Source organism: Ixodes scapularis, unplaced genomic scaffold, assembly GCF_016920785.2.
Source record: "Ixodes scapularis isolate PalLabHiFi unplaced genomic scaffold, ASM1692078v2 PGA_scaffold1__304_contigs__length_218370807, whole genome shotgun sequence".
Classification (NCBI taxonomy): Eukaryota; Metazoa; Arthropoda; class Arachnida; order Ixodida; family Ixodidae; genus Ixodes; species Ixodes scapularis.
In genome coordinates this window covers 143,720,604-143,746,113 of record NW_024609846.1, presented here as the reverse complement: position 1 = coordinate 143,746,113, position 25,510 = coordinate 143,720,604, and the positions used below count along the sequence as shown (strand labels likewise).

Sequence of the window (25,510 nt, the reverse complement as noted above, 5' to 3'; positions counted from 1 at the left end):
ACTGGCTCATGATTGAGCCTCGTTACTTATAGCTGTGCTTGTGGATCAAGGCAGGGCGAGACAAAATATAGTTACTGGCACCAAGCCACAATCTGGGATATTTGTGTCCACTGCGGCCTCTGAGTTGCTTGTACTAGTTCAAAGCGTACGTTGCATTACGTTACACTCTAAAAACAAAACGAAAAACCGTCATAGCGTTCACTTTCCTGTGCCCTGAATATCTGGTGCGTCAATTTGTCCCCCAAACACTAGTCAATTGCTACATCATATGTGGATTACAATAAATGACTTTCACCAGTTTTTTTTTTATTTTTTTGTGGAAATTAGACGCACCAAAGCGCTGATTTTGGTCGAGGTGAAAGCGCGTGTGTTCTCGGCTGCTAATTGGACGTGTCGACGCAACTTGCCCGTAATCCACCAATGAGGCATTTTTTTGCCTATGCGGAGCGCAAGTTGGTTTGCTTCTTGCGCAGTTGCGCTGACGCCAGAACGCAAAGCTCTGATTTGCCCAGATTGGAAGGGTTGTGGTTAGACCTCAAGGCAGCTAGCTTTGAGGTCTATTCATTATTCTTACAATCAGATCCAATCATAACTAGGTCTTCTGACACCACCGCAACGCCTGCGCAAGAAGCAGAAGAACTTGCGCTGCGCATTCGCAAGTTTAAAATAGTGCCAAAGTTTGGCGAGAACGTCTCATCAACTCACAAATAGCGAAGAAATCTCACGGCTTCTCATGTGCTTGTCCTTGGTACGCCTTCACTCACGGTTGCAGAATAACTTGAGATTTCTAAACGTAGCGAGGGTTATCTATGATTTTCAACTTGAAAGAATAGACGGCCAGAATTTTAACTTGCGTCCGGTCTCACTTCTCTGCAGCGCTCCATTTCTAGCAGACGATAGGTTTTTCTTCCGGGTTGTTAGCAGACGACGTACAGTGTTTACTTGTTTTCTTTCCGCCTCCAAGTGACGCTTCGTAGAAGACGAACCGCATTCTTCACTCGCGTTAGCAGACAAACCGTCTGCGAAAGCTATCTTCGCTCACGCCGCGATGGGACAATTAGAGCTCGGGCTCGCTCTTGCGGTGACCAAAATGAAACCCCAGATTTGTTAGAGTAAGCTCAACACGGATACAGTAGGCTCGTTCGATTTACCTAAACCTCCTACACCGGTGCAGAAAAGTGAAGGTCAGCGTACTTCCGGTATGTGTATTCAGATACGACCGGAAGTACATCACTCTACACTTTACTGCACCGGTGCAGGAGGTGCAGGTCAGTCAAACTAGCTTAGTGGATCGCAATAAACGATTCAAGGATCAAGTCGAATACCAAAACGCAAAGTGCGACTAGAATTATAAACAAAATTGCGACATGCACAGATTTGTTATCCGCTGAAAATATTTTATTTTTCTAATTTTTGCCTCGAATGGCTGTCTTTACGTTCACTAGAAACATGAACTCGCAGACATTTTTGAGAGTGTACTACGTCACCCTTTCACCAAGCGCAAACCAGGACATGCAGCATGCGTTCGCTCAAAACATCAATATGCCTGGACGACGGTTTCGGGAAGGGGGGCGGAGTTTACTTAATATGCACTTATGATTACGAAAAACTTAGGCTTTTAACTTTGTGCCAACATCGCGCAATAACAAACAGTGCATACGCCACATTGAACGGGACGTGTTGAATAATTCGTTCTACGCCGAGGTTTTATTCCGTGCCTACAAAGCCAGAATTCATGAGAAACAAAAGTGTATGCTCTTCAAAACCTAGGAGTGCGTTACGATGGCCTTCCGATCAAGTTTTGAACGTATTTAGAGAGCGGCGAATTTATGGCGATATTAGTTTCTCCTCAACTGGCGCCCGATCCTCACTGCGATCTCAAGTGTTGTTAGATGACCCCGAGATGATCGAGGCTGATCAAACCTTGTTCTACTTGGACAGTTCTCACTGCCAGCTTAAGAGACACGAGGCGGGGCCAGCACCGAACATCTTATTATCGCTCTACGGCCATTGAGATGGCGCCATTAGCCTAGCAGGACGCCGAACAACACGGAGCAACAGGCACGAATATATTAAACCACGTTCTGCGTTTTTTTTAGTTTGGAAATAACTGTGGTGACTATGATAAGATGCAACTCACCTCGGGGGCACGATTTCGGTCAAGGTTTGAGCTAAAGTAAATTGGTCCTGGGAAAGTATACACTGAACTACCGGTGACTGAAACCTCGCAATTGGATTGGCTGATCGGACTCTGTTGCCATAGCGATCACCAGTTTGGTTTTGGTCATGTGACCAGAGACATGTATGCGCTCTTCCGAGGTCATCAACAAGAAAGTGGTGAGTCAGAACTACACACCCAATGATTTTATAGAGCTCATAGGGCCTTGTCTACATTCTTAGTGGGAGTGTAGTCAAATACAAAAAGAGAAAAAAAAAGATTCTCTGGCGTGATTTGAACCCGGGACTGTGACAGTCCCGAGTTCAAATCGCGCCAGGAAATCGCTGCTAGTTCACGTCGCTGCGTGATGCAGCTACGTCAATTATCGGCGCTCTAACCTCTCGGCCACAGCAGAAGGCGCAAGCCGCCGGCGCTGGCGGAGGTATAAAGATATACTGCCACTGCTTTTATCTCGCGTGGTTTTTTTCTTTTTTTTTGGCTCGTATTTACCCTGCCTGGCCGTAACTTTACCTGCCGCTCCTGCAGTATACTGGGGTGGTCAATTGGACTCCAGTTAAAAATCCCTGTAGTCAATTTCAGCGAGCGAAATTAGGATTTTGTGCTTGAAGCGATACGGATTTCTCCTGCATTAGGCAGGGACGCTAGGTACTTCCATGTCCCCATGGAGCTGGTCACGTGACATAAAAATCCCTCTTGGCCGCAGCCGCGGCCGCGGCCGCAAGATGAGCAAACCGGCCCTGGTGGTGCTAACCTGTTCATGCTGACGTGCCCTCTCGTTGAGGGGTATTCACAAGAGGGAGAAATCCCGGGGATTTCTCCCGGGCACGCGCGCATCACGAGATGAAAACGCGAGGCTTTTGCACATCGCAAAGCCTGACGTTTTCGTCGCGGGGTGCGCGTGCCGCGGAGAAATCCCCGGAATTTCTCTCTCGCGTGAATTCCCCTTTACGGCCTACGGGCACTGACAGGTCCTGAAATGAAAGGGGGCGTCGCTTATTCTGTTCATGCGCCTTGCTATGGTTCCTGGAGCGCGTCTCCGATAGGTCTGTTTAGCGTTTTATCCCGCTCATGCATCGAAAACGGCGCCAAAGTGGCAACAAATGACGTAACAGAAGCCGGAGTGCCCTGCTGTCGGATGTCGCGCTTCTGGCTGTTAGTCGCAGAAATACCCGCACAAAGCAGGCGCGAACACGATTGTCGCTGTAGTCGCGGCGTCCAGACTTCTGGCTGCCAAAACGTCCTCGGACTGCCACGCTGGAGAGCTACCTGCAGCGAAACAGGCATCTGCCCCATCCAGCACCACTGCTGGGACACCGCAAGGATCGCGACCGGCGCCAGCATGACATTTCTGTGACGTCATCGGGCGAAAGTCGAGGGACCACTTCTTAAACGTTTCTTTGGACGCAGTAAACGCACCAGACGTAGACGCGTTCCAGGCAACCATAGTCGTGCTTCGTGATTGATTATCCGGTGTTCTCATCAACCCATGCCGCAATCTGATTGATCGTTGAGCGATAATGAGATCCACGAGACTCGTCACTCCCTTGGTTTCTTAATCTGCCGGTGAGAACTGGACGACAGAGTGCCACCGAGCGTTTCAGTGTCGACGACGGCGGTTGTTTTGTCCAAGCTAAACGGGGAAGCGATAAATCGATGCGCTCTATTTTCTTTCGCAGGCCAGTGGCCCGCGCACCGAAGCGTTCTTGTTTACTCTGTCCTCGCGTGTCTCTTGCTGTTCCAGCTTTTCCGACGCAAGAGCCACTTCCGGCCGAGTATGACATCTACGGGGAGGTCAACGAAAAAAAAGTAATGCCCCGCCGCTTCGCTGCGCGGATCCGAACTAATTTAATAGAAAATAAGAATACTAGTGCGAAGAGTGGATTTTAAAAGAGTAAGCATTGATGTACAGTCGTCACTAAGAAACGAACAAAGCAAATTACTGGGCAATTGTATTGCGCACATGAAATGTTCTAGCGTCACAAACGTTTAGCCGATACTATCACGGCGCTCTTCGTCAGAGTAGCGCGCACTGCGTGTACATTTGACAGTTTTTCTCCGAGTTTCGAGTGTGCGTGACAGAATTTGCTAGCCGAATTTGTCTAATAGGAGCAGCTGCATTTCATGGCTGCACCGATGTGCAGTCGGTGTAACGCAATGTAAATTTCCCTCTAAATTTAGTGAGGAAACTGAATTTGTGTATAGGTCACGTGACATAAGGTAATGTGACATCATATTTCCCGCTACATTTAGGGGGAAACTGAATTGGCGTTACGGCCGTGGGATGCCAATTTTCCTGCTAAATCTATCGGGAAAATTGAATTTATATATAGGTCAGGTGACAAGATCTCATGGGGCATCATTTTCTCCGATACATTTAGCGGTGAATTTAATTGGCGTTAGATCACGTGACATAAGTTTTCCCACTAAATATAGCGGGGTACTGAACATGTGTATAAGTCACGTGACACGAAGTCATGTGACGTCAGTTATCCCGCCAAATTTAGCGGGGAAACTGAATTTGGGTTCAGGTCACATGACGTCAAATTTCCTGCTAAACCTAGTGGGGAAACCGAATTGACGTCGAGGTAACGTGAGGTCAAGTTTGCCACTGAATCTTGCGGGAAGACTTAATTTTGTGTGTAGGTTACGTGATATGTCATGTGACCTACACATCAACGTTCTCTGGCTAGTTTCTCCGGAGTTCGCGAAGCCGGGGCCTGTGACGTTATATAACTACAGTTTCCCCGTTAGACTTAGAATGAGAATTGACGCCACATGACCTCAACAGCAAATTCAGTTTCCCATCTAAAATTATCGGAAAAAAACACAAGGTGAAATGTTCTTTGTTGAATTGCGCCGGATTTCATGAAGCCGGATTTTGTGAAGTCGTGGCCTGTAACATCAAATGACGTCAGTTTTCCCGCTAGATTTGGTGAAGAAATTGACGTCACGTGACCCCGACACCAATGTAGTTTGGCCGCTAAATGTATATAGTGCAAAAAATGACGTCACATGACTTCGTGTCACGTGACCTATAAGCATACAAAGTCAGGGAGGGAAGTAGACCTAAGCGCGCTTGTGCATCAGTGCGGAGCGCCGCCCTTTCGGCAGGGAACGGTGGCTCGCGCTACGAGGCGCGCCTTCACCCTGCCCACTGTGACGCATCACAAGTGAGTAGAGCCGTGCTCAACTTTTTCCAAAACGGCAGCGCTAACCGAATGTTGCAACGACCAATCTAGAAGTCGAGAGAAAAAAAAAGGCCACGTCCCGGCACGTGCTTGTGAATTACGCGCACCCCGTTGCCCTTACGGAGACTCATCTTGCTTTTTCCTGGCTGTGGAAGGTGATTTTTTTTTAGGCTGCAATAATTCAAGCTGGAGGGAAGTCGCGGAAACGAGCGGGATCGCTTCAAAACACCAGCCACGTTGAAGTTCTCGCCGGGTGCCGTATGATTGCCCTGGCCGCTTTCATAACGGCCCTTAATTAATAATCGAGCACGAAGACGGAAACACTGAAGTCCCCAAAAATACCGCTGTTTACGTCAATGGCGATGAAATACCTATATATAACACAGTGCCCATTGTTGCCGACACAACATATTTGTCACCTCACAGAACAAGGAACTGAGTTAATTAGAAATAAAAGTGGTCAAACAAAACAATATTAGTAATCACACGAAATATTTTAGCAAGGCAGAACCTCTTCGTTGCGATGGCGGTCTTGTAACGACCTGGGACGAAGCTTCAGGGGCGACTTCAGCTGCAGGGTCGAATAGAACTGCAATGGCGGCTGGAACCGCAGGAACGCCTAATGCCTCAGGAACAAAGGAACAACTGGAGCCACAGCAGTATCGGGGGGGGGGGGGGGGGGGGGGCGGGGAGGGGGAGGGGAAGAACCCCCCCTTCCCCCCCTTGACATCACCGCAACCCGTAGGCTTCGACGCGTTCCGGATGCGGTTGTCGCTCAGGATTTCAGACCTTGGTTCACGGGTGTCCATGATCAGCATTGGTTTTGTACAGCATGGTGCCCCTTTTTTCAAGATGTTGGGCTTGCGAACCCCGACAATGTTACCAGGCCTGAAGTTGTATGGCTTGTCGTCCGTGTCGCTCTTTTAGTAGAACTGCCTCTGCTGCATTCGGGTTCTGAGGTTGGCCAGAACAAGGACAGGGTTCACACAGGATCCCGATGAAGGGAACCCCACAATGTCCAGTCAGGACCGACGAACATGACCATGGAGGATCAAAGTAGGTGGCACTCCCATTGTGGCATTAGACGTGCACCTGCAAACGCTCAGGTACTCAAGGAGCGCCACTTCGAGAGATGGATGATCCAGAGCTGCAACTGAATAAACCCCTTAAAGGGCAACTCCGGCCAAAACTCAAAATGAATTAAAATACTGGTATCGCTTTGGTGACACAAAATACGACCCCAGCCAAAATTTCACGTCCGTGGGACGCCGCATTCTCAACTAATACCCACAATAAAAATGCGACCCGCCGCGAGCCGCTGCTCCTTAGCGGGCGGCCAGCGGGTTGCCGATCGCTAAAGCAACATTGGGCCATGATGTCAACATCGTTCTCTTTTTTTCCTCCGTTCCGGACGGGCGCACGGCGCAGCCGTCGCGCGCGCTTCCTTGTGCCGCTACCACCGCTACTTCGGCTTGTGATTGCGTGTTTAGCCGTTGCTTTCACCTGTAGCCCGTGTAGCTTCGGTATAGCCTTTTGTTTATTTGCTTGTGAGGACTCCTAGACTCGTTTTAGCGAGCAACTCGGTGCGCCCAAGACTGCCCAGCTGTTCCTCGAAAGATGCCGAGTACAACTTAAAGCGCTGTGGGCTGCTCAAACAACCCGCTGCGCAACCCGGGGGTGCTTTTTCACAAGTTTCCAACGGATCGGGAATTGAAGAAGGTGTGGGTGAACGCTGTTCGACGAGTGGACTTTGGAAAGCCTTGGACGCCGACCCCCAGATCGAAGCTCTGCTCCGATCATTTTTTGCCGGAGAGTTACGAACGAAACCCACAGGTGTTGGTTGCTTGTGGCTTGTCAGCGAAGGGGTAGAGGCTTAAAAAGGATGCCGTGCCGTCGCTCTTTGCCCATCGTACATGTACAGAAAAGGTAAACATGATAAAAGTGTCCTGATCAATAAACAAAAACAGTCATTGTCAAGTGCAGTGTTGAAGATTGAGCATTCACGCTCCATTGAATGTCTGTTGAATGGGGAATGGTGGGCATGTAGAGTACAACCACTAACTAGCTCCAAACACTGAAGTTTGTAATGAAAAGGAAAACCATGTTCTGCTTGCGTCACTGCTTGTTTACTACGCAATCTCGTGCGTAGTGTTCAGGTCCGTAACGACTACTAGCGAACTGCCGGCGCGTGAGCTCATGCGATATAAACATTCGCCTCCCAATCGTTCGAACCCGTTACGCAGCAGTATTAATTAACATTGCGCTTGTGAATACCACAAGGGACTTTAAAGAAATCGCGAAAGTTCGGATTTGTAAGTTACAACTCTCTGATTTACCCGAGTTAGGCTGGAGGTAAATATAATATTTAAAAATGAAAAAAAAAACACTTGCCTTACTCAAAAGTTACAAAGGAAAACTTAATATCCTATGTATTCCAATAAAAAAAAATGTTGTGGGTGGGGGTCGGAATGCGGAAGGGAAAGAAAGTGTTCTCACCTTGCTAACGTTTTCTGTCTTCCTTTTACACCCACAAAAACTTTTTCTAGCCTTGAGAAGAAAATGACTGCCCAAAGAGCTTTTCTTTTTTATTTTTTAGTGCGGCAAGTTTTTTTGTTTTTTTTATTTGTACAAAGATTCACTACCTGGACGAACTTATGTGATGAATTAGTGTCGTAGCTTACAAATTCGGCTTTTACGCGCCTGAGGAAAAAATAACGAAAAAACAGACGTCTACAGCTTAGCACACGTCTGTTCGGGTGTCGCGGCCCGCGCCGGAGAGCCTCAAAGCTTCGTGTCTGGGACTGACCCGCAGCGCGAAAGCGAGAGGGCCCCCAGTACTTTACGTCACTGGCAGCGCGGCGTAGAGCAACGCCGCTCCATCCACGGAGCCCCGATGACAACTTAGGCCTAGCGACGAGTGCGGGAGACCGCACGCACGCCGACAGCTGCCGAGTACGACACCGAACGAGTTCACTCGTTTTCCAGTCGCTAGCTTTTGGGTGTACAAGCAACGAGTACGGCACGGCATAGCGCACGCGCGGCGGCGGCCGCCGTGTACGGCACGGAACGAGTTGACGGGTTTTCCAGTCGCTAGCTTTTGGGTATGCGCACTAACTCTTGCTACATATGTTCGATAACTACCACGTATACAGAATTAAAACAAAATCAGCTTACCTTCTATCTTTAGACGGCTAGAGCAAACAGAGCTAGGTGCCGCTTGGACTGCGTACTTGTTGAACGAGAACGATCTTGACGTCACGTTCACATAGCGGCTGATTTTCAGTGTTGCCGGAACCTCGAGCGGCTAGTTTCGGTTTTGTCGGCCGCGCCCCAAACAAAACTTTGAGACGTCGATATCTTCAAAAACTACGCACAATAACGAGAAAAAAATTACACCTTGCAATTCAGGGGCGCTAACAGCACTAAAAACAGCCATAATCCCAAAATCGAAAGTATGGACCGGAGTTGCCCTTTAAGGACTTTGTTGAACCGCCCAACCTAACCAATCAATTGAGGGTAATAGCAGACGAGCTGCAACGTATTTCATGCTAGCTCAAAAAGTCTTCAAATGCTGCAGCCATGAACTGCGAACCTTGATCCGATGGAACCTCATCTGGGTAATCTTCCCGGTTGAATGTACAAGATAAAAATTGATCACAGTCTTCAACGTTGCCATAGATAAAAATCATACTTTTGGCTACTTTGAATAAAAATATGCGAAAGTTATGGCATACTCGTGCGCATTCCCAGCTTTTGTGAATGGACTCATAATGGTAGCTGCCAGCTTTTGGCATTTTCTGGGAGTGTATCTACTGAAGCGGTGCGAGTACTGGCTTGGCAGACTACTCTGCATGCTGCCATTCACAGAAGTACCTGGTCACTTGCTCCACTTGTTCGAGGTCCGGACACCAATACCGCTCGCGAAGATCTGCTTGGTCCTGACGGCTTTAGGGCGGGCCTCGTGCGCCAGCGCAATTAGAGTAGCCATCAACGATGTTGAAATGACCAGTCGTTTTCCTCACACCAGCGGGTGGGTCATCCCTCCCATGTCCTCTCGTACTGAAAAAATTAAAGTAGTCTTGACTCCAAGCTGGTTTTGTCCGGCCACTTGTTAGACACACACTTCATGACAACCTGTGGGCTCTGGTTCTTGCCTTCGGCTGGCTGAACCTCCTGATTTGTAATAAAATATGACACCGATCATACAATTCCTTATTTTTGTCGTGACCCACAGTTAATGACAGCCCTGAGAGAGCAGTTTCCACTTTGTTGTCGCTTCCTCGGTTTTACAAAACTTCAAAGTTACACCAAAGAAGACGGGATGACCCCCTGGAGATTCGCAATGACCTTCGGCCACTTTCTTAAGAATACAAAAAGTCCTCAATGTCTGATGATCCGTGCGCAGTTTGAACCTGCTTCCCCAGAGGAACACGTGCCAGTGGTCGCAAGCCCACACGCAGGTAGGAGCCTCTTTCTTCACCACAGATTACTTCTGCTCTGCTGACGACTGTATTCGTGACGCAAACACCACTGTTCTAAGGCCGTCGTTCACTCCCAGCTATAGTACAGCACCGAGCCATGCATGAACACAGCTGAAATGTCAACTACCGGAATATTTGAATGTAACATTTGTATCGCCTTTCCTGCGGACAGCAACGCCTTGACTTGCTGGAAACTCTGATCCGCGTCTTTACTCCTAACAAAAGGACCGTCTTGACGTAAAAGTTTCCTCAGTGTAAACATACTTATGCATAATTCGGCCTTGCGTAGTACCCCACGAGTCCCAAAAAAGAACGGAGGCCAGTTGCGTCTCGTGTACTGGTGCCTCGACACCATCTTTTTTTTTTCTTCAAATTTTGGATGAAGGGGAGTTTGTTTTCGGCAACTTACGGTATGCCCCAGAAAGTCGAGCGCTTCTACATTGCACTCACATTGCTGGTTGAGTTTGAGTCCAGCAGCAGAAATGCGATGTGGAACACTCTGCGGATTCTCCCGGTGTTCTGCTTCCAATTTCCAAGCACTATCGCGTCGTCGACGCAGCAAAGAAACTTTTCGCAACCATCCAAGAAAGCAGTCATCATTCTTTGAAAGGCCGCAGAAGTCGACGCCAGCCCGAAACACACACTTCAAAACCGGAGAAGTCCGTCGTGTGTGAGAAATGTTGTCAGGTCCGGTCTGTCTGCTGTCAGTTCAACGTAATGATAGGCCGAGGCTAAATATCGCTGTGTGAAATGTGTCAATCCTGCCAGCTATTGCAGCAGTTCTCCTACGTGTAAAAGTAGAAATCCATGGTGGTAGTTTTGTTAGGCTCTCGTAAGTCCACGCACAGTCTAATGGTGCCGTCCTTCTTCTTCACGACCACAATTGGAAAGATTTATTCAGAGGCTGTCGAGACACGTTCGATGGATCCGTCTGGCTCCAGCTAACGAAGTTTCACCAAAACAATGTCGCGCAATGCCCGTGGCAGTCGCCGTATTTTGGCTGCAACGGGCTTAACCATCTCCAGTCGCTTTACCTGGTGAGTAAATCTCTTTACGAGACCCTGTTCATTGGCAAATAAATGTAGGAACTCTTTCATGATTTCAGCACGATGCAGGTTTTCATCGGTTTGTGTGTGCAGACACTACGAGGTTGCTTCTTCGGTCTGCAATTGCAAATTGCACATCGCATCCAGGCTGATGAGGGTTGCCCCCTTCGCCAACACAGGGAACAGCACACAGGTCAAGCGATGATTGTATTGAACTTTCTCAAAAAATCGACCTTTGGGTTTATTCTTGGGACCAGAATAGTCGAGCAGGGTGACGGACGATGGGGACAGAGGCAGTCGCTAGCAGAACAATTGCTGATAAGTGTCCTTGGTGTGGACTGGGACCGATGAGCCCGCGTCTACTAGAAAGTGCAGACTCACTGCCTCGACCTTTAAATTTACTTAAATTACACGTTTTTCACTTGCTCCACCTTGAGAGGTACGACGTCATGTTTCGTGGTCTCACAAACGTCTTTCACGTCGTGTGCCGTCGGCGGGGCCCTTGACCGACAAACAATCTGGATGTGTCCAGTGTCCTTGCATTTCTGGCACTGAGCCCCTCGTGCTTTGCCGTTTATCGCCCTTGCCACGCGACTTGCTGACCCCCAACAGCAACAACGGCGCTTCTTCACTTCCTCGTATTTTTTTCTGAACCTTTCAGTAACACGTTACAGAGCCACATGGCTGAAAACTGCTTCAGGTTGTGTCGTGTTTCTCCATCATGAGCTGCCATCAATACAGCCTTTTCAAGTGTCAGCAGTCTCCTTTCAAATAGCAGACGTTCCCGAAGTCTGTCAGACGGAGGGAGCGTCCGACACGAGTTCGACCCGAATTATCACATCGTGGTGCCGTGGTACTCGCTGTTAATGGTTATTTCACACAAACTCGTAACGTATCCTTCCATCGACTCGCCTGCCCGCTGCACTTTCTGCTTGAACCGCTGTCGTCCCATTATGCCGTTGCCTGTGGCAGCAATAATACGCCTCACGAGCGCCTGCACAGTAGAGAATTCGTCCACCGCCTCCTTACTAGCGGATTCGCCTTTCTCTTTCGGTTTCGTTAGTGGTGCTGGCTCAGACTTCTCAGGCACGACCACGACGTCCTACTGTCGTCGTCCTTCCGCTCTGAGAGAATGAAGCAATATGGCGGTACTTCGCGACGGCCTAAACTCGTCTGCTAGGAAGCCTCCAAGAACACGAAGAACGCCTGCTCATATTTAGACCACGGAATAGACGGCTGACCCGGCGTTTGCAGAAACGAGAGCGGCGGTGTAAGTCCGTCGTTCATGGCAGCAGACCTCAAATTGACCTCGTCGCCAATATTATGTCCTGGCCGCTTTTATATCAATAGGGAATTGAAACAAGCACGGAGGCTGAAGCACTCGTGTGCCATCAAAAATAAAGATGTTTATGACAATGACGATAATATATATATATATATATATATACATACAAATGGCACAGTGCTCATCTTTCGGATACAGGAGGCCGCCATGTTACCGTGCACTTTGCTTATTATTGGTGAGCCGCAAGCGACGATAGTGCGTTATTAATGGCTCTTGGCAGCGGTTGACTGCGTTGTGACTCAACTGCATGTACAATGTTGGCGTAAACGCTCTCCGCAGTGTTTCACTGCCGCCTGAAGCAATTGAACGCATCGCGTACAAATGATTATCCTTGTCATTAATCAATTAATTACTCAATATTTCGTTCATTTAATTATTAAATAGTTATATTTACATCATCCCTTCAGTAAGCGTTTGGTGGTGTTTTGGGCCCGTATAAGCGGAATTAGAAATAAGCGTCCTTTCGCCGCCGACATAGTTTTGTCATTTTTTCTTCAGTATATTAATGTATTTATTACTGCGTATTTCGTAGTCACAATATTTTTGTTAATTTATTCATTCCTTCGTTTGTGTTCTTAATATGTATATTGATATGTTTATCTGTTTGCTTTTAATGCTATTGAACAGCTGATGCCTAGGTAAAAACTCCAAGAGGTAGATTACAAACGGTTCATGAACAACTAAAATGCTACAAAATTCGACTTAAAAACGCCGATAGCCGCTGCACCGAGAGTGTGTATAAAAGTGGCTCATGAGGGTCATAAAACTAGTTTTGAATTTTTTCTTTTTTTTCAAATAATTCCCGAATCCACCTAGGGCCAATCCTCGTGTTAGCCCGACCGCCTAAGGTATCGGACTGCCATAACTGCTTGGTGCAAGCGAAACCTGAGGATAAAACCGCACTCGCAACGCAAACAATGTAGAGGCTTTAAAGCATGGTTGATTAACTGGAAAAAGCGCTGAAGAAAAGAGACAAAGTGAAGGAGTTACCGACAACATAGAGCTCACTCGCAACTGAAAGCTTATTAGGAGCGTAAAGGCTTACATACTTTAATAAAACCACGTCACTTCCAGCCACCTCGCTCTATCTTTAAAAATAACATTTCCTTATATAACAGTGCCACAGACGGCTCACTGATGCGCTTATCGGCGCACCTTGTTTTGTTGAAAAACTTTGCGTAAATTTTTCTAGTTGATTTTTCGCTGTGTCGTCCAAGGGTGGTTCTGTTTGAAAACAAGGCAGTGCACGGTCATCGATCGCGACGCAAGGCCAGATGCCCAGACGGCGTCTGTTTGATAGCTGCTGCGTGTTTTCTAAGGCGGCTATTTACGCAGCGGACTGTTTGCCCTGCGTGGGTGCGCCCGCAGGATAGTGGAATGTCGTAGATGAGAGAGGTTGTACATAGTGAAATGTCGTTTTCGACATTCCACTATCATGCGGGTGCACCTACGTAGAGCAAACAGGCTGCTGCGTAAATGACCGTGCTAGAGAAAACACACAGCTATCACACAGACGCCGTCTGGGCATATGGTCCTACATTGCGACCGCTTCGCGTGCACCCGCTTGTTTTCAACAGAACCATCCTGGGATGACACAACGGAAAGTCAACTAGGGAAATTCACAAAGCGTTTGTCATCAAAACAACAGGCGCCGATAAGTGCATCAGTGAGCGGTCTGTGGCACTGTTAGATAAAGAAATGTTATTTATTATGAGAGAGCGGGGCGGCTGGAAGTGACGTGGTTTTATTAAAGTATTTAAGCCAGTGTGCTTCTAATAAACTCTCAGTTGCGAGTGTGCTCCGTGTTGTCGTTACCTTCTTCACGTAGTCCCTGTCCTTCGGCTCTAACCAGTCACAAACCAACTTGCCCAATTGAATATTTTATGGTTGATCAGACGTTTCTGGGCTTACTAAAAAATGGACGGTAAAACGCTGGTGTCGATGTGTTAAAGGATAGTTGAAATGTAGTCTTCTAGCTCTGCTGGTGTGCGTGTGGCATGACACCCATAGGCTATTGGCTATGCACTTATTTAATTCTCTAACGTCATGAGACTGCGGTGACACTGGTGTCGATAACGCTCATGCTCAGACGTTTTTCATCTCACGCGTATCAGGCCTCTGCGTGCGCTAGCCGTGCCCAAACCCGGTGTAAGCAAACGCGGACTTGTATACAACAAGGTGTTTGTAAAAAAAAGAAAAGGATGATCACATAGTTTTTTTTTTTTTTTCTTTTATAGGCAAAGGTGACGAGATTGGAAACAATGGGGATCTTTTCGATGATCGCCTGGATAGGCCAGGTAAGGACCGACAATATGCATCGAAAGCATGGGAAGAAGGGAGTAGGCTTTTATAGGCACTCTCAGCTTCAGAATGACGTCAGGAGTCCCAAGTACGTTATTTCCTTCCCGTAGCCAATGAGACGGCTGCATCGGCTGGTAAGAATGCCTACAAAAAAATCAGGACGCAAGAAGCGATGACGTGATAAGACAGACCCTGCACATTCAAATATGTCAGTGCACTATGGAGTTCCATAAACGCCTTATTACCAATTCTATCTGTTCATCTACAAATCTACCGTATTTACTCGAGGAAATAACGCTCTGTTTAGCATTTAAGCACGCACGTAGTCCATCACCGCCTCCTGCGTAATATACGTAGCCAAACAGTAATTTTCGATAGTGTGACATGCGGAGGTAGCATTTTGGCGCAAAAAAGTCGTTATCTTTGGTCCTGGATCTGGGCAGTGGGCTCCCTCAGTCCTTTGCGATGATTGGCTTTATTCCTCTACGGCGGGGAATCGGCCTTGCCGGCTTTGTTCGTAAACAGTGTGTTGATTACTCGGGTAAATACGGCATTAGGCTTCCCAGGGATAAGCATAAAACATTCAGCACAATTTTTTTTTTAAGTTATAGTTAAGATATTTTTGGCATTGCCCTTTAGCGGCTCTCACTGACCTGTCTAATTTGCATTAAAAAATAAATTATTCGCTTACGTGCCTTGATTGTACAGCGCCCTCTGCGGAGCCGAAATAATTGCCGGGAACATCCTGTATAGAACTGACTGTAGCAGACAACGCAAGCGACCTTGAACGTGATTTTGGTATTAGAACCACCGGAGCAAACCCACTTTAAGAAGTATAAAATATTGGTTTCTCACTGCATTCATGAAAGGAGAGAAATGTAAAAAAAGAGAGCCTAAATAATAGCGCAGAGTGCCGAAAATTATAAAGGAAAGAAAACGTATTTGAAATCGTTGAGTGGCGTTTTGAAACGTATAAATTCTCAAAGCAACAGACCTCAAGAAGGTCTGTCTCAGACCGAAACGTTGAATCCATAAATTGTATGGTTCAAAACGCCACACAACAATTTAAGCACGTTTTGTTTCCTTATTATATATATATATATATATATATATATATATATATATATATATATATATATATATGCCGAATAAAGGGTGCGAAACGTTTGCGACATTTGTTTCCGATTGACACGAAAAAGCCCCAACTCCATGTTGGTCTATAAAAAAATTATGATTTCTGGTTATAACATTTAATGTAAAGCAAGCGTGCTCTTTGGTATTTCTAAAAGAAATAACAACCAAGCAAAAACACCACCCAGCCACAGCTTTCGTACTAAATCACACTGCCTGAGCTTGCTAAACGTATGTTCCGTATTTCTAGAAGTGGGTTACATCCGTTTGGCCTTCGCTGTAGCGAGGAACCTTAAAGAAATTTTCCCTTTTGACTATATTCTTATAAATGAATTACTTTGAAGGTGTGCCAGGGATACTGCATAGACGACGTCACCAAGTGTGTTGATGGCCAATCAAAAAGGCGGGAATAAAGCAAACGGGTTGTTTCACCTGACAAAAAAGAAAAGTGTGGCTAGACGCAGTTGATAGTAAAATAAAGTTTTATTAAATATGACATTTAAGTAAAGGAAAGCGTAAAATAAACTTTCTTTATGGTTGTCTTCGCATTTTGGTTTTACTTTGGCGTGTTACAGACTGGTCTCATTGACAGTTAAATCCCCTTCTGTTATTCGAGCACCTCCAGTTTGCCAATTACCTATCCTGAGAAGCGCGACAAAAGGCTCTTTTTTTATTACGTTCATTTATTGTGGCCGGCTGACAACCATCAGGTGCCAACAGCAGCTTTTCTAACAAGAGGTATCTGACGCATTCGAACTTAAGCCGCGAAAGGCCTGTTGAGACCGGACCCTTCGCGGCCGGCGCAGCTGGCAGCGGCGATCCAAGCCAGTATCTCCACGTGGTCATTTTGGTTTCCTTCGCAGCGGTGCGCTCGCCTTGTTTTTCAGCAAGCTCAGCGAGAGAAAGACCCGGTCAATGACGATCGAATGGCCGCGTATCGTTAGAATCGTCCACTTGGGGGGAGCGAACCGCGCTTGTCCTCGGGTATCTGGTGCCGTGGGCCTCTGACATGGGTCTTCGCTGAAGCATCGATTATGGCCTCTACGACATAAATTGTCCCGCGTTCCCATAGCTCCCGCGCCGGACCCAGTAAAAGCAGCCGTTTATTTTGGATGCGTTCGACTGAATTTGAATTACGGGCACTAAGCGTGTATGTCATACGATTTTCGCATAAACTTCAGTAGTCGTTTTTTAGCTGCCCATCACGAGACTTCGAATCGGACAAGCAAAAAATGTTTATGTTGCTCCGTACGAAGCTCTCGTATTTCTTTATTCTTTTGGGTAGTTTATGCCAGCTCAGCTGTATTATTATTTCAGTGTGAGTTTCAGTTCGCCACCGGGTTTATTTTTGTTTTCAGCGATTATGTTCAAAGTGCCGTGTCCGCGCTAGAATTAATCGAGCTCAGGCGTCTACCGCTCAAATCATGCATAATACATTTTTTCTTAATTTTTCTTTTTACGTTCTTTATTTTTATTTTTAACGGTAATACTTTTTTATGAACGCGCGAATTGCGAGACGTTATTTGTCAGTTAAACTATCACTATAATATTAAGCGTCTAATTTAAAAAAAAAAAACGCTTTCAGTGTCCACGGAAGTTTTCATCGGGAATGGGCGGAACAAAATCGGTTAAAAACATCCGGTCGAATATTTTGCATCTCTTTTTCTGTGCTATTTAGAAAAGGCAGATGCAAAAACAACAACAACAACAACAACAATCATCGCAAAAGCACTACAACAACAACATGGACAAAAAAAAACAATAATCATCATAATAGCACAACAACAACATTAAAAAAACAAGAACAAAAACAGTAAAAAGATCAACGACAGCAGCAAAAACAACAGCATCAATGTTTGACGTTCACGATTGATTTACGATGGAATTCTCACGTCGAAAATGTATCCACGCAAGCGAAACGGGCAGTCTGGCATCTTAGAAGAAATCTCGCAAGACTTTCGCCAGAAATAAAAAAGAAAAACACCTGGCTTACAATACTTTGGCGAGACCTGTTCTCGAATATGAAAAAAATAGTATAGGATTCATATACAGTAACAAATTCGTCCAAGCTCGATGAAGTTCAACGGCCTGCATCCAGGTTAAATTTTAACAAGTACCATTGTTCCCATCCATGGCGTCACTAGGGTCAGGGGAACCGGGGCGGTGGCCCGCCACGGAACCCCCCCCCCCCCCCCCCCGCATGTTGACGCCACAGGTTCCCAGTCACCAACCAATGAACTTTGTTCACTCGCCGAACTCCATGCTCTTGAGTTAAGAGCAAAGTGTGCGCCAAAAATATCCTTTCCTAATCCAGCATGGTTTAGTTAAAATCAACAAGAATAATTACATGGATGTGGGATTTGGTGAATGGCGACACTGTCACAACATGTACATTAGTGGAACCAGCCGTTAAAATGATTTTTTTACAATTAGTTTCTTCCTGCGAGTCATTAAGCAATGGAAGAAATTTCCTAATGAAACCGTAATTTTAGCAAATTTTTGTGACTTTGTAAAAATTAAAAAAAAACATGGGTTTCGAGAATACGCTATGAATTTATGATTTATTAACTATTTGTGTGCATTAATTTTTTTATTGTGTTTGCATAAATTTGTTTCTGTTTATAGCCTATTACCACTCCTACAATAGCCCTGCAATGGCTGATAGCATCAATGAATACACAAATAGAATAAACGACAACAAAAAAAACAGTAATCACAACAACCACTATAGTCTCAACAACAACAGTAATCACAACGACGACAACTACAACAATAATAACAACAAAAACAAAAATAATACCAACAAAAATAACTTACAGTTACAATAACAAAACAATAACAACAATCAAGAGGCGTACACACACATTCTTAGACCTTTATATGCTGTAGAAAACCTGGGGCGTCTCCTTCGTCTCAAAGAAGATGGCAGATCCAATCTCTTTATTCTACGGAGGGTGCTCGGCAAATGATAGGCCTAAAATATGAAATTATACAAAAAAATGAAGTTTGTTCAGAGGCAGCGAGAGACATTTCCTCATGCCCAATGTCGCATCGCAGACGGTTTTTCACCCCTTTCTTTGAACGTGACCTATACTCGCAGCACACATGGTCGTTTAGAAAATCTAATTTTAAATCCACAAATTGCATGATTACAAAATACACTTCTGTCATTTCCGCAGCAATGTGAATTTCAGAAATGCGAGTTCGCACGGCCTTACATTCACTCAAGACATAAGGACGTCAGGGAAACTGCAATTTCTGAACTTAAGATTAAATTTTCAAAAAGAGCACGTGTGCTGGAAATTAGGGCACCTTCAAAGAAAGGGGTGTTACATTTTAATTGAGCCCAACCTAAGTTAAGTTCAAGGGATGCGTTCATTCCTCCGGAATGAATGCATCCCTTAAAAAATCGTGCCACCACACCATAAACAGTAGCTTTTCCAACCACGTGGGACGCCTTAGATCCTCGGGCTACCCTGATAGTTTTTTTTTTTTTTCAGGAGGTGGTCCAAAAGACATGATTAAATATTAAGAGCGAAAGAATGATAAGAAAACAACTAGGTCCATGAAAAATGTGAGATCCGTCGTCATACCTTATATTAACAAGGTTTCACATTACCTAAAAAAGTTAGTGTCGCATTTTTTTTTTCTGCGGTGGTAGTGTTTTTGAATTTAGAAAAGCTGTCTGGTCTCTGCCAAGAAATCAAAAAAAAAAAAGGTGAAGGTGGTGTGTGCAGAAAAACAACACTCAAAGTAGTTTGCAGATTGTGCCTCCTCGGTCGTGCATGAAATTCTCATGACTCACAGGAAGGCGTACGTGGACGAAACGGGCAGGCGCTTCAATGACGGGGCACGAGAGCACGTCCTGTCAGTAAAATATTAATCTCGGGCAGTTTGGCTATTCATTGTGATAGATGCTCTTGTGCCACTGAGCTGGAAAAAAAAAGTTCTGGTGGATTTAAGAAACAAGATCTCGAGAGAATTGCGTGATTCATTCAACATCAAAATGCATAGGATGGCGGATGCACAAGTGCCACAACAGTTCACTTAAGGTAAACTTAATTTGAACTCCTGCTCGAGAAGCTCGATTGGGCCAATAAATAGTTTTTGTTGCTTCAATAAACAGTCACTTGAATGTAGCGCCCGTGCTGCGTCCCATACTTTCTCTCCTTCTTTTGTGGCACTTTTGTGAAAAGGAACGATGTACCAACTGGCCCATCTCTCACTATTGGACACGAGTGCCGCGTGAGTTTAATGGCCTCGTCTCCATTTAATGCGTGGAAGGACGCTCCGCGTCTGGCTCGCGCCCAGTTGCTGCGTTTGCGCCTCCAGAGTGCGATAAAGTCATGTGGAGGGAAGCTGATTACGAGCTTTGATTCCAGGTGACCTCTATGCTTCGTAGTCTATTCCAAAAACAATCTTTGTCTGCCTAGATGCGCAACGCCTCCTCGAATTCTGAGAATTAGTAGCCGCTCTCTTTTTTTTTCTTGCCCAGTCACAGGGCTGCGTTTGCAGCCCTGTGACTGGACATTCCTTGCCTGGGTGATAAGCGCCGGAAAGGTGTATAAACCTTCATCGTTTACTCTCGTCGGCATCCACCCGCTAGGCATATTCGGCATGGGCAACAAAAAAAAATAATAAAACATTTCATGCTGTAAATAGTGAAAAAAGTAAAGGGGGAAAAACGAAGATGGTTGACAATTACGCTTATATCATATATGTATTCTGTTGGCGTGGCGACGGCAAAAATATGTTTTCGCGCATACCAGATGTGACGGCATTAACGAGGGCGGCGCCCTTGTGGAACAGGTGTTTAAAGCGTTTCAGCGACCTCCGGAAAATCACGCAGGCTCCACCCCTGGGCCCGATCCGGCGAACGGGTCTTACGACGCCCTGTCCCGAGACCACAGCGACGACGCCAATGAGAACGACGACGATGTCGGCGAGATCCGGTCAGCGACCAGGGTGTCGGTACCGCCTCGTCCGAGCTCCAGCCTGGGCAGTCCCGTGCACCTGGAGCACACGGAGCCCGGCTCGCAGGCCGCCAGCACTGGAACTTCGACCAACTGGTCTTCGCCCATGTCCACGGAGACGTCCTCGACGTCCAGCCGGAAAACCGTCGGACAGCCGGCGGCCAACTCCAGGCTCGAGCGGAGGCCCGAGATCAGCTGGGTGTATCCTTTCGTCGGGATCGTCTATGCGGAGTAAAACTGAGGGAGAGGAGAAAATGAGACGGCACGGAACGTTAGGGTGCAGATATTTGGTTTGAAAAAGTGTCGATAAAAGCAAACGATAGCTTCCTTCGCCTTTATTCACTCATAAAACGACGAACGAGACACTGAGCGACGAGCAGACGACGCCATTGTTCGCTCTAAATACTGGGAGACGGTGGGTAAAGACCTAGCTAGCAAGCCTTTGCGTCTCCCCACTGAATTTCCAACCAGAGCTTTTCTTGTTTCTCTCAATATTTGTGACGTGCGCGCCAAAAAGGGGCGCTGTGGTCGGCTGTCGATGACTGGCAAAACTTTCACTATGGCTTCTTAAAAGTGAATAATGCTTTCATCGACGGATATAAGAGGAATTTAAGAGTGTCAATGTTGACGGTGATGGTTTGAGAACGGGATGACCGCAAGCGTCCACTGATTTTTACACACACAATTAAATTTTCCGTTCGCAACTGACGATAAGTAGCCGGGGTCACAAGTCGTTGCTTCATGACGTGGCAAATCCCGGAAGAGACGTAACGTAGAAAAAACATAAGAGCGCGCTACCGGAACATGTCGGTGTTAATACCGACCGATCGATTACGTTTGGTACCACAAGTAGCGTAATATTACGCGGAATTCTCGAAAATCTGAGATTTTCGGCCATCATTTCTGGGGCCTATTTCGGACTGGAAAGTCCGAGTACTCTGTCGAATGTGACGCAGCGCTAGTGTCCAATTATTCGACGGCATCGCCTGCTTAAGGGTGTACGGAAACAAAATGGCGTGACCGCGAGCTCTCTGCCCCTCGCTTCAAAGTCGACCAGCCAGAAGTGCAATACGAATCGCGTCCGTGCCGTTAAGAGCTCCTACAAGGCCAGGATTACTCTAGGTGCGAGCTTTGCTGCTTGGTGGCGTCAACGCGTGACAATCTCGCCCAGTAGGCATATCCGAGGACTGTACGCCCTAGGGCCTATACGTAGGTGGCCCGTGTCGTTATTCGCGGCAATGCCAATATTTTATGTGCCTCGAGCGTTCCATTCCCCGTGTTAGTTTCACGCCGCAGAAGTAGCAGCTTAATCGGAACCAGTAACTAGAAATAACCGTTAGTACCAACAAAGGCGACACCTGCAAGTTATGTATATAAATTATTCACTGGGCGTCTTATTTTAGCGCGTTATTCTCAGCGCATTCAAAGGAAGGGGGGGGGGGGGGAGGTTGACCTGGCAGAGGTCCCCGCATCCTCCGATCAAACTTCTAACCAACGTCTGCAAGTAACGGCGATCTTGATGGCGTGAAATGCATATGGCGGAATCACTGTGGGAGCTTTAGCGCACACGAAGTAGTAAACGGGTGTGCGTTCTCATACAAGTCCCATTAAGGACTATGTAACATCACTAGCGAGCCGTACTGCCGCGAACTGGCACTGCTTCTTAGAAACTCATGACGCGGAGCAATTCCAACGAAGCTTCAAAGACCAACACCACACGCAATTTTGAAATGTGTCAAACCGTTTTAAAATTAGTTTGTTTATTTTTGTGTCGGAAACCCGGAAACACTAGTCTACACTAATGTTTCTGGGCTGCCGGCTCAATATACACCCCATCTAAACAAATAAACATTTGCAAACAGTTCGCTTCGATTCCCCTTTAAAGTTTCCCTTGCATTGCGGGCACGAGACGTGATAACAAGTAGCCACATGTGGCGCATCACTTTTACTTCGTTCAGTCTATGAGGAGGTTCACAGGACTTACGGCATCATCGTCCCTTGCTTTTACACTTTGCTCAGTTCATAAAGTTTTCAAATGCAGCTTCTTATTATGATTTTATAAAGTTGCGGCGCATAATATGGGAAAACAGGCACCACCTGACGAAGTCAAAGTGCAGGATTGAAATGCCGGCTTGAATACAAGGAAAGTGGAAAGAAATGCAGCTGAGAAGTACGTTCAATATTATTAACGTATCCGGTGAACGTTACGTTTAGCTGTAGCTCCTAGCATACCTAGCTGGCTTCTGGAAAGACCAAATATGCTGAATATGTCTAGCATATATTTATATTTCAACCAAGCGAAAATGCAGAAAGATTTGCAAGTACATTTTTTCTTAAGAACTAAGAACATTTTTTCTTGTTTTCACCTTGTTGTAAGGACATATTTCTTGCCCACTAGATTGCCAATTCGCACATAGTTAATAAAAGCAAATTTGATACGGATGTTTGGGTGGAAGAAAATTAGCCTGCACCAAGGGATGCCTGATGTCCCCACCGCAGATAAGCCTTTTAGTCAACGCAGTACTTCAGCTAACCTGCGTTTTTAAACGTGGGCAGCGCAGTCGTCTGATAGCACACCTAAAAGCCAGACAACAGAACATAATCTAGAGTTGAAAGCTTAAAACAATATTGTGAAGTTCGTGTCTACACTATTGGCTGAGCCACTTGATTAGTCGAAAGTATGCGCAGTGACTACACAACGTGAACTTGTAAAACAAGTGTTCACAGTCAACGGGCTTGGCAGACAGCGGAAATTGCCGAGACCTTTGCGTGCCTACTGAGCGCCGACATAACCGGTTGTCTGCGCCGCCGTAGATGACTCGCGGATCTTTCTATAGAGGTCAAGTCCTCTTTCAATGGGTTTGGAGCAGACCCGTGTGAGCATTACCGCCGTTTATTGGCGACGAGAACCCCATTTTCCAAGGGGACCTGGCCTGGGACACCCGATGCACGCGACCCACTTCGATACATTGTTGGCAGAGAGTGAGCTGATTGTCTCTGGCACGCTCGCCGGCTTTCGCAGTTCAGAAGCCTTGAGTTCGTCTGCGGCTAATTGCGGCGCGACACGCTTCGTCACGTGCAATACCCGCTATTTGTTTTGTCTGCTAGTGGCACGCTCTAGACTCAACCGCGGTGGATCCTTCTCATTGTTACCGCACGGCGAACGACGCGACCTCAGAAAAGATTGGAATTGCTGCCAGCTTATATAAACAGTATGGGCAATGACATCTTAATAAACACGCGGGCGGGTCCCCAGCTTGTTTATATCGGAACGCAGTCAATGAGGCTGCTGCTTGAACCACTACAAATCCCAAAGATTGAATCACGAACAAGAAGCCCGAACATAAAAAGGCATGCCCTGCATTTCTTAGGCTGTCAATGATTATTCGCGACTCCAGCGACCTGTACGGGCCATATTTGTCAATACGTGCCTTCTTGACAAATATGGTGGTCGGAAAAAGGCTGTGACGTACCATGCGCTAGCTCAACGCATGATGCTCAAGTTTAAGCGGGCAAGCACTGACTTCAAAGTAATTTTTGCCCCAATTTGTATCCACTACGTACAAAACCTGCGGCGGTGTGCTGGTGCAAGGGAACTTGCAGAGTGAGCATTCTTCGGCGTAGCTACGGTCCTTTAGTCCCGATAATGAACGTTGATAAACGCACAATGTCTGCTTCACAGGATTGCCTAGATTGCGTTCAGAGCTAGTTTAGAAACACGCTGACACCGCGGTTATGACAGAATCATTAGGACAACTGTTCGACCTAGTCACCATGAGGAGCGATGCAAGGCGCATTTAATTTATTTGGCCATTATGAGTCACGATTTCTTCTTCTGTATTGTCGTTGTCGCCGTTTTTGTTGCTGTGGGCAGAACCAACGAAACTGCCCTTGATATACTACGGTTACCATCGCGTCAAACGCCGATAACAAGTAATTGTGGAAACCACGAGAAGCAAGCAGAAGTTCAGAAAGTAACTGTCCGGACAGTTCAGTTTTTTCCTACTAGGTGTCGTTCGTTTTGTTGAAGACTGAAATAAGGCTGTGCGTCGATTAAGATGGCTTACCCGATAAATTAATGACGTTTAACTGGCTAGTTTGTTCAATGTGAATGCTTCTCGAATTGTTAGAGAATGTTTAAAATATAAATGGGTATTGCATACTATTGGAAGACGATTTCTGACATTTCTTTGGCTTTAGAGGTTCATGAATGGCATGTTTTAAAGAAGCGGTTCCATTTCATTCATAAGTTTTTTTAGCATACATTTACATGCTATGTCTGATGGCAGGTATAGACAGACGGAAGATGGATACCAATGTATACACATTTTTACTGAGGTCAAGCGGCCAGCTAGTACTATCTAATCAAATAGTTTTTTTTTTGTTTGATTCACTCAAGTAAAAACACTGAATCGGTGTTAAAGGAGGAATTTTAGAATACGTTGTGTCTCGTAGACTTCCCTGGCCCAGCAAATCAGCAGTTTTTTTTTGTTTTGTAAGCTGGAACATATTTTGTACGAACTTTTATTTATACAAGTACAAATATTAATATTAATTTGTACAGCATGAAATATCTCTAATTTAATACAATCTTGGGTTTATTCAAAAGCGGCGAATAGACAAAGAAAAGCAACGCGACGCTCTAATCACTTATCCCCTTATCGTAGGCACTAGCAACGTGGGAAGCACAACACAGCGCCCATAAAGACTATACTTTGTCTAACCCTACAATGGACTAAAGGCCAAAGGCACGGGCCACCAGGTCCAATCACGTTCCACGCTATACTATGATACGCTTAACACTGATTAGGGGTGGACGAATAATGCTCGAATCCAAAAGCGCCGCATCATTTTTATAGAGCTTCG

At 46.1% G+C, this 25,510-nt stretch overlaps 2 protein-coding genes across 2 annotated transcripts in view; both read left to right on the top strand.

Annotated features, from left to right (window-relative positions):
- Nucleotides 1-4,066, top strand: part of LOC121835843 (echinoderm microtubule-associated protein-like CG42247) — a 178,334-nt gene extending 174,268 nt beyond the window's left edge. The window contains exon 4 of the mRNA XM_042290358.1: nucleotides 3,921-4,066. Coding sequence (XP_042146292.1) covers nucleotides 3,921-4,066 — 146 coding nt within the window. The remainder of the gene's footprint in view (nucleotides 1-3,920) is intronic.
- A 10,090-nt stretch (nucleotides 4,067-14,156) lies between these two features.
- The window catches only part of LOC8040937 (echinoderm microtubule-associated protein-like CG42247), a 76,398-nt gene continuing 65,044 nt past the window's right edge, over nucleotides 14,157-25,510 (top strand). The window contains exons 1-3 of the mRNA XM_042290357.1: nucleotides 14,157-14,163; nucleotides 14,477-14,536; nucleotides 20,521-20,845. Coding sequence (XP_042146291.1) covers nucleotides 14,157-14,163; nucleotides 14,477-14,536; nucleotides 20,521-20,845 — 392 coding nt within the window. The remainder of the gene's footprint in view (nucleotides 14,164-14,476; nucleotides 14,537-20,520; nucleotides 20,846-25,510) is intronic.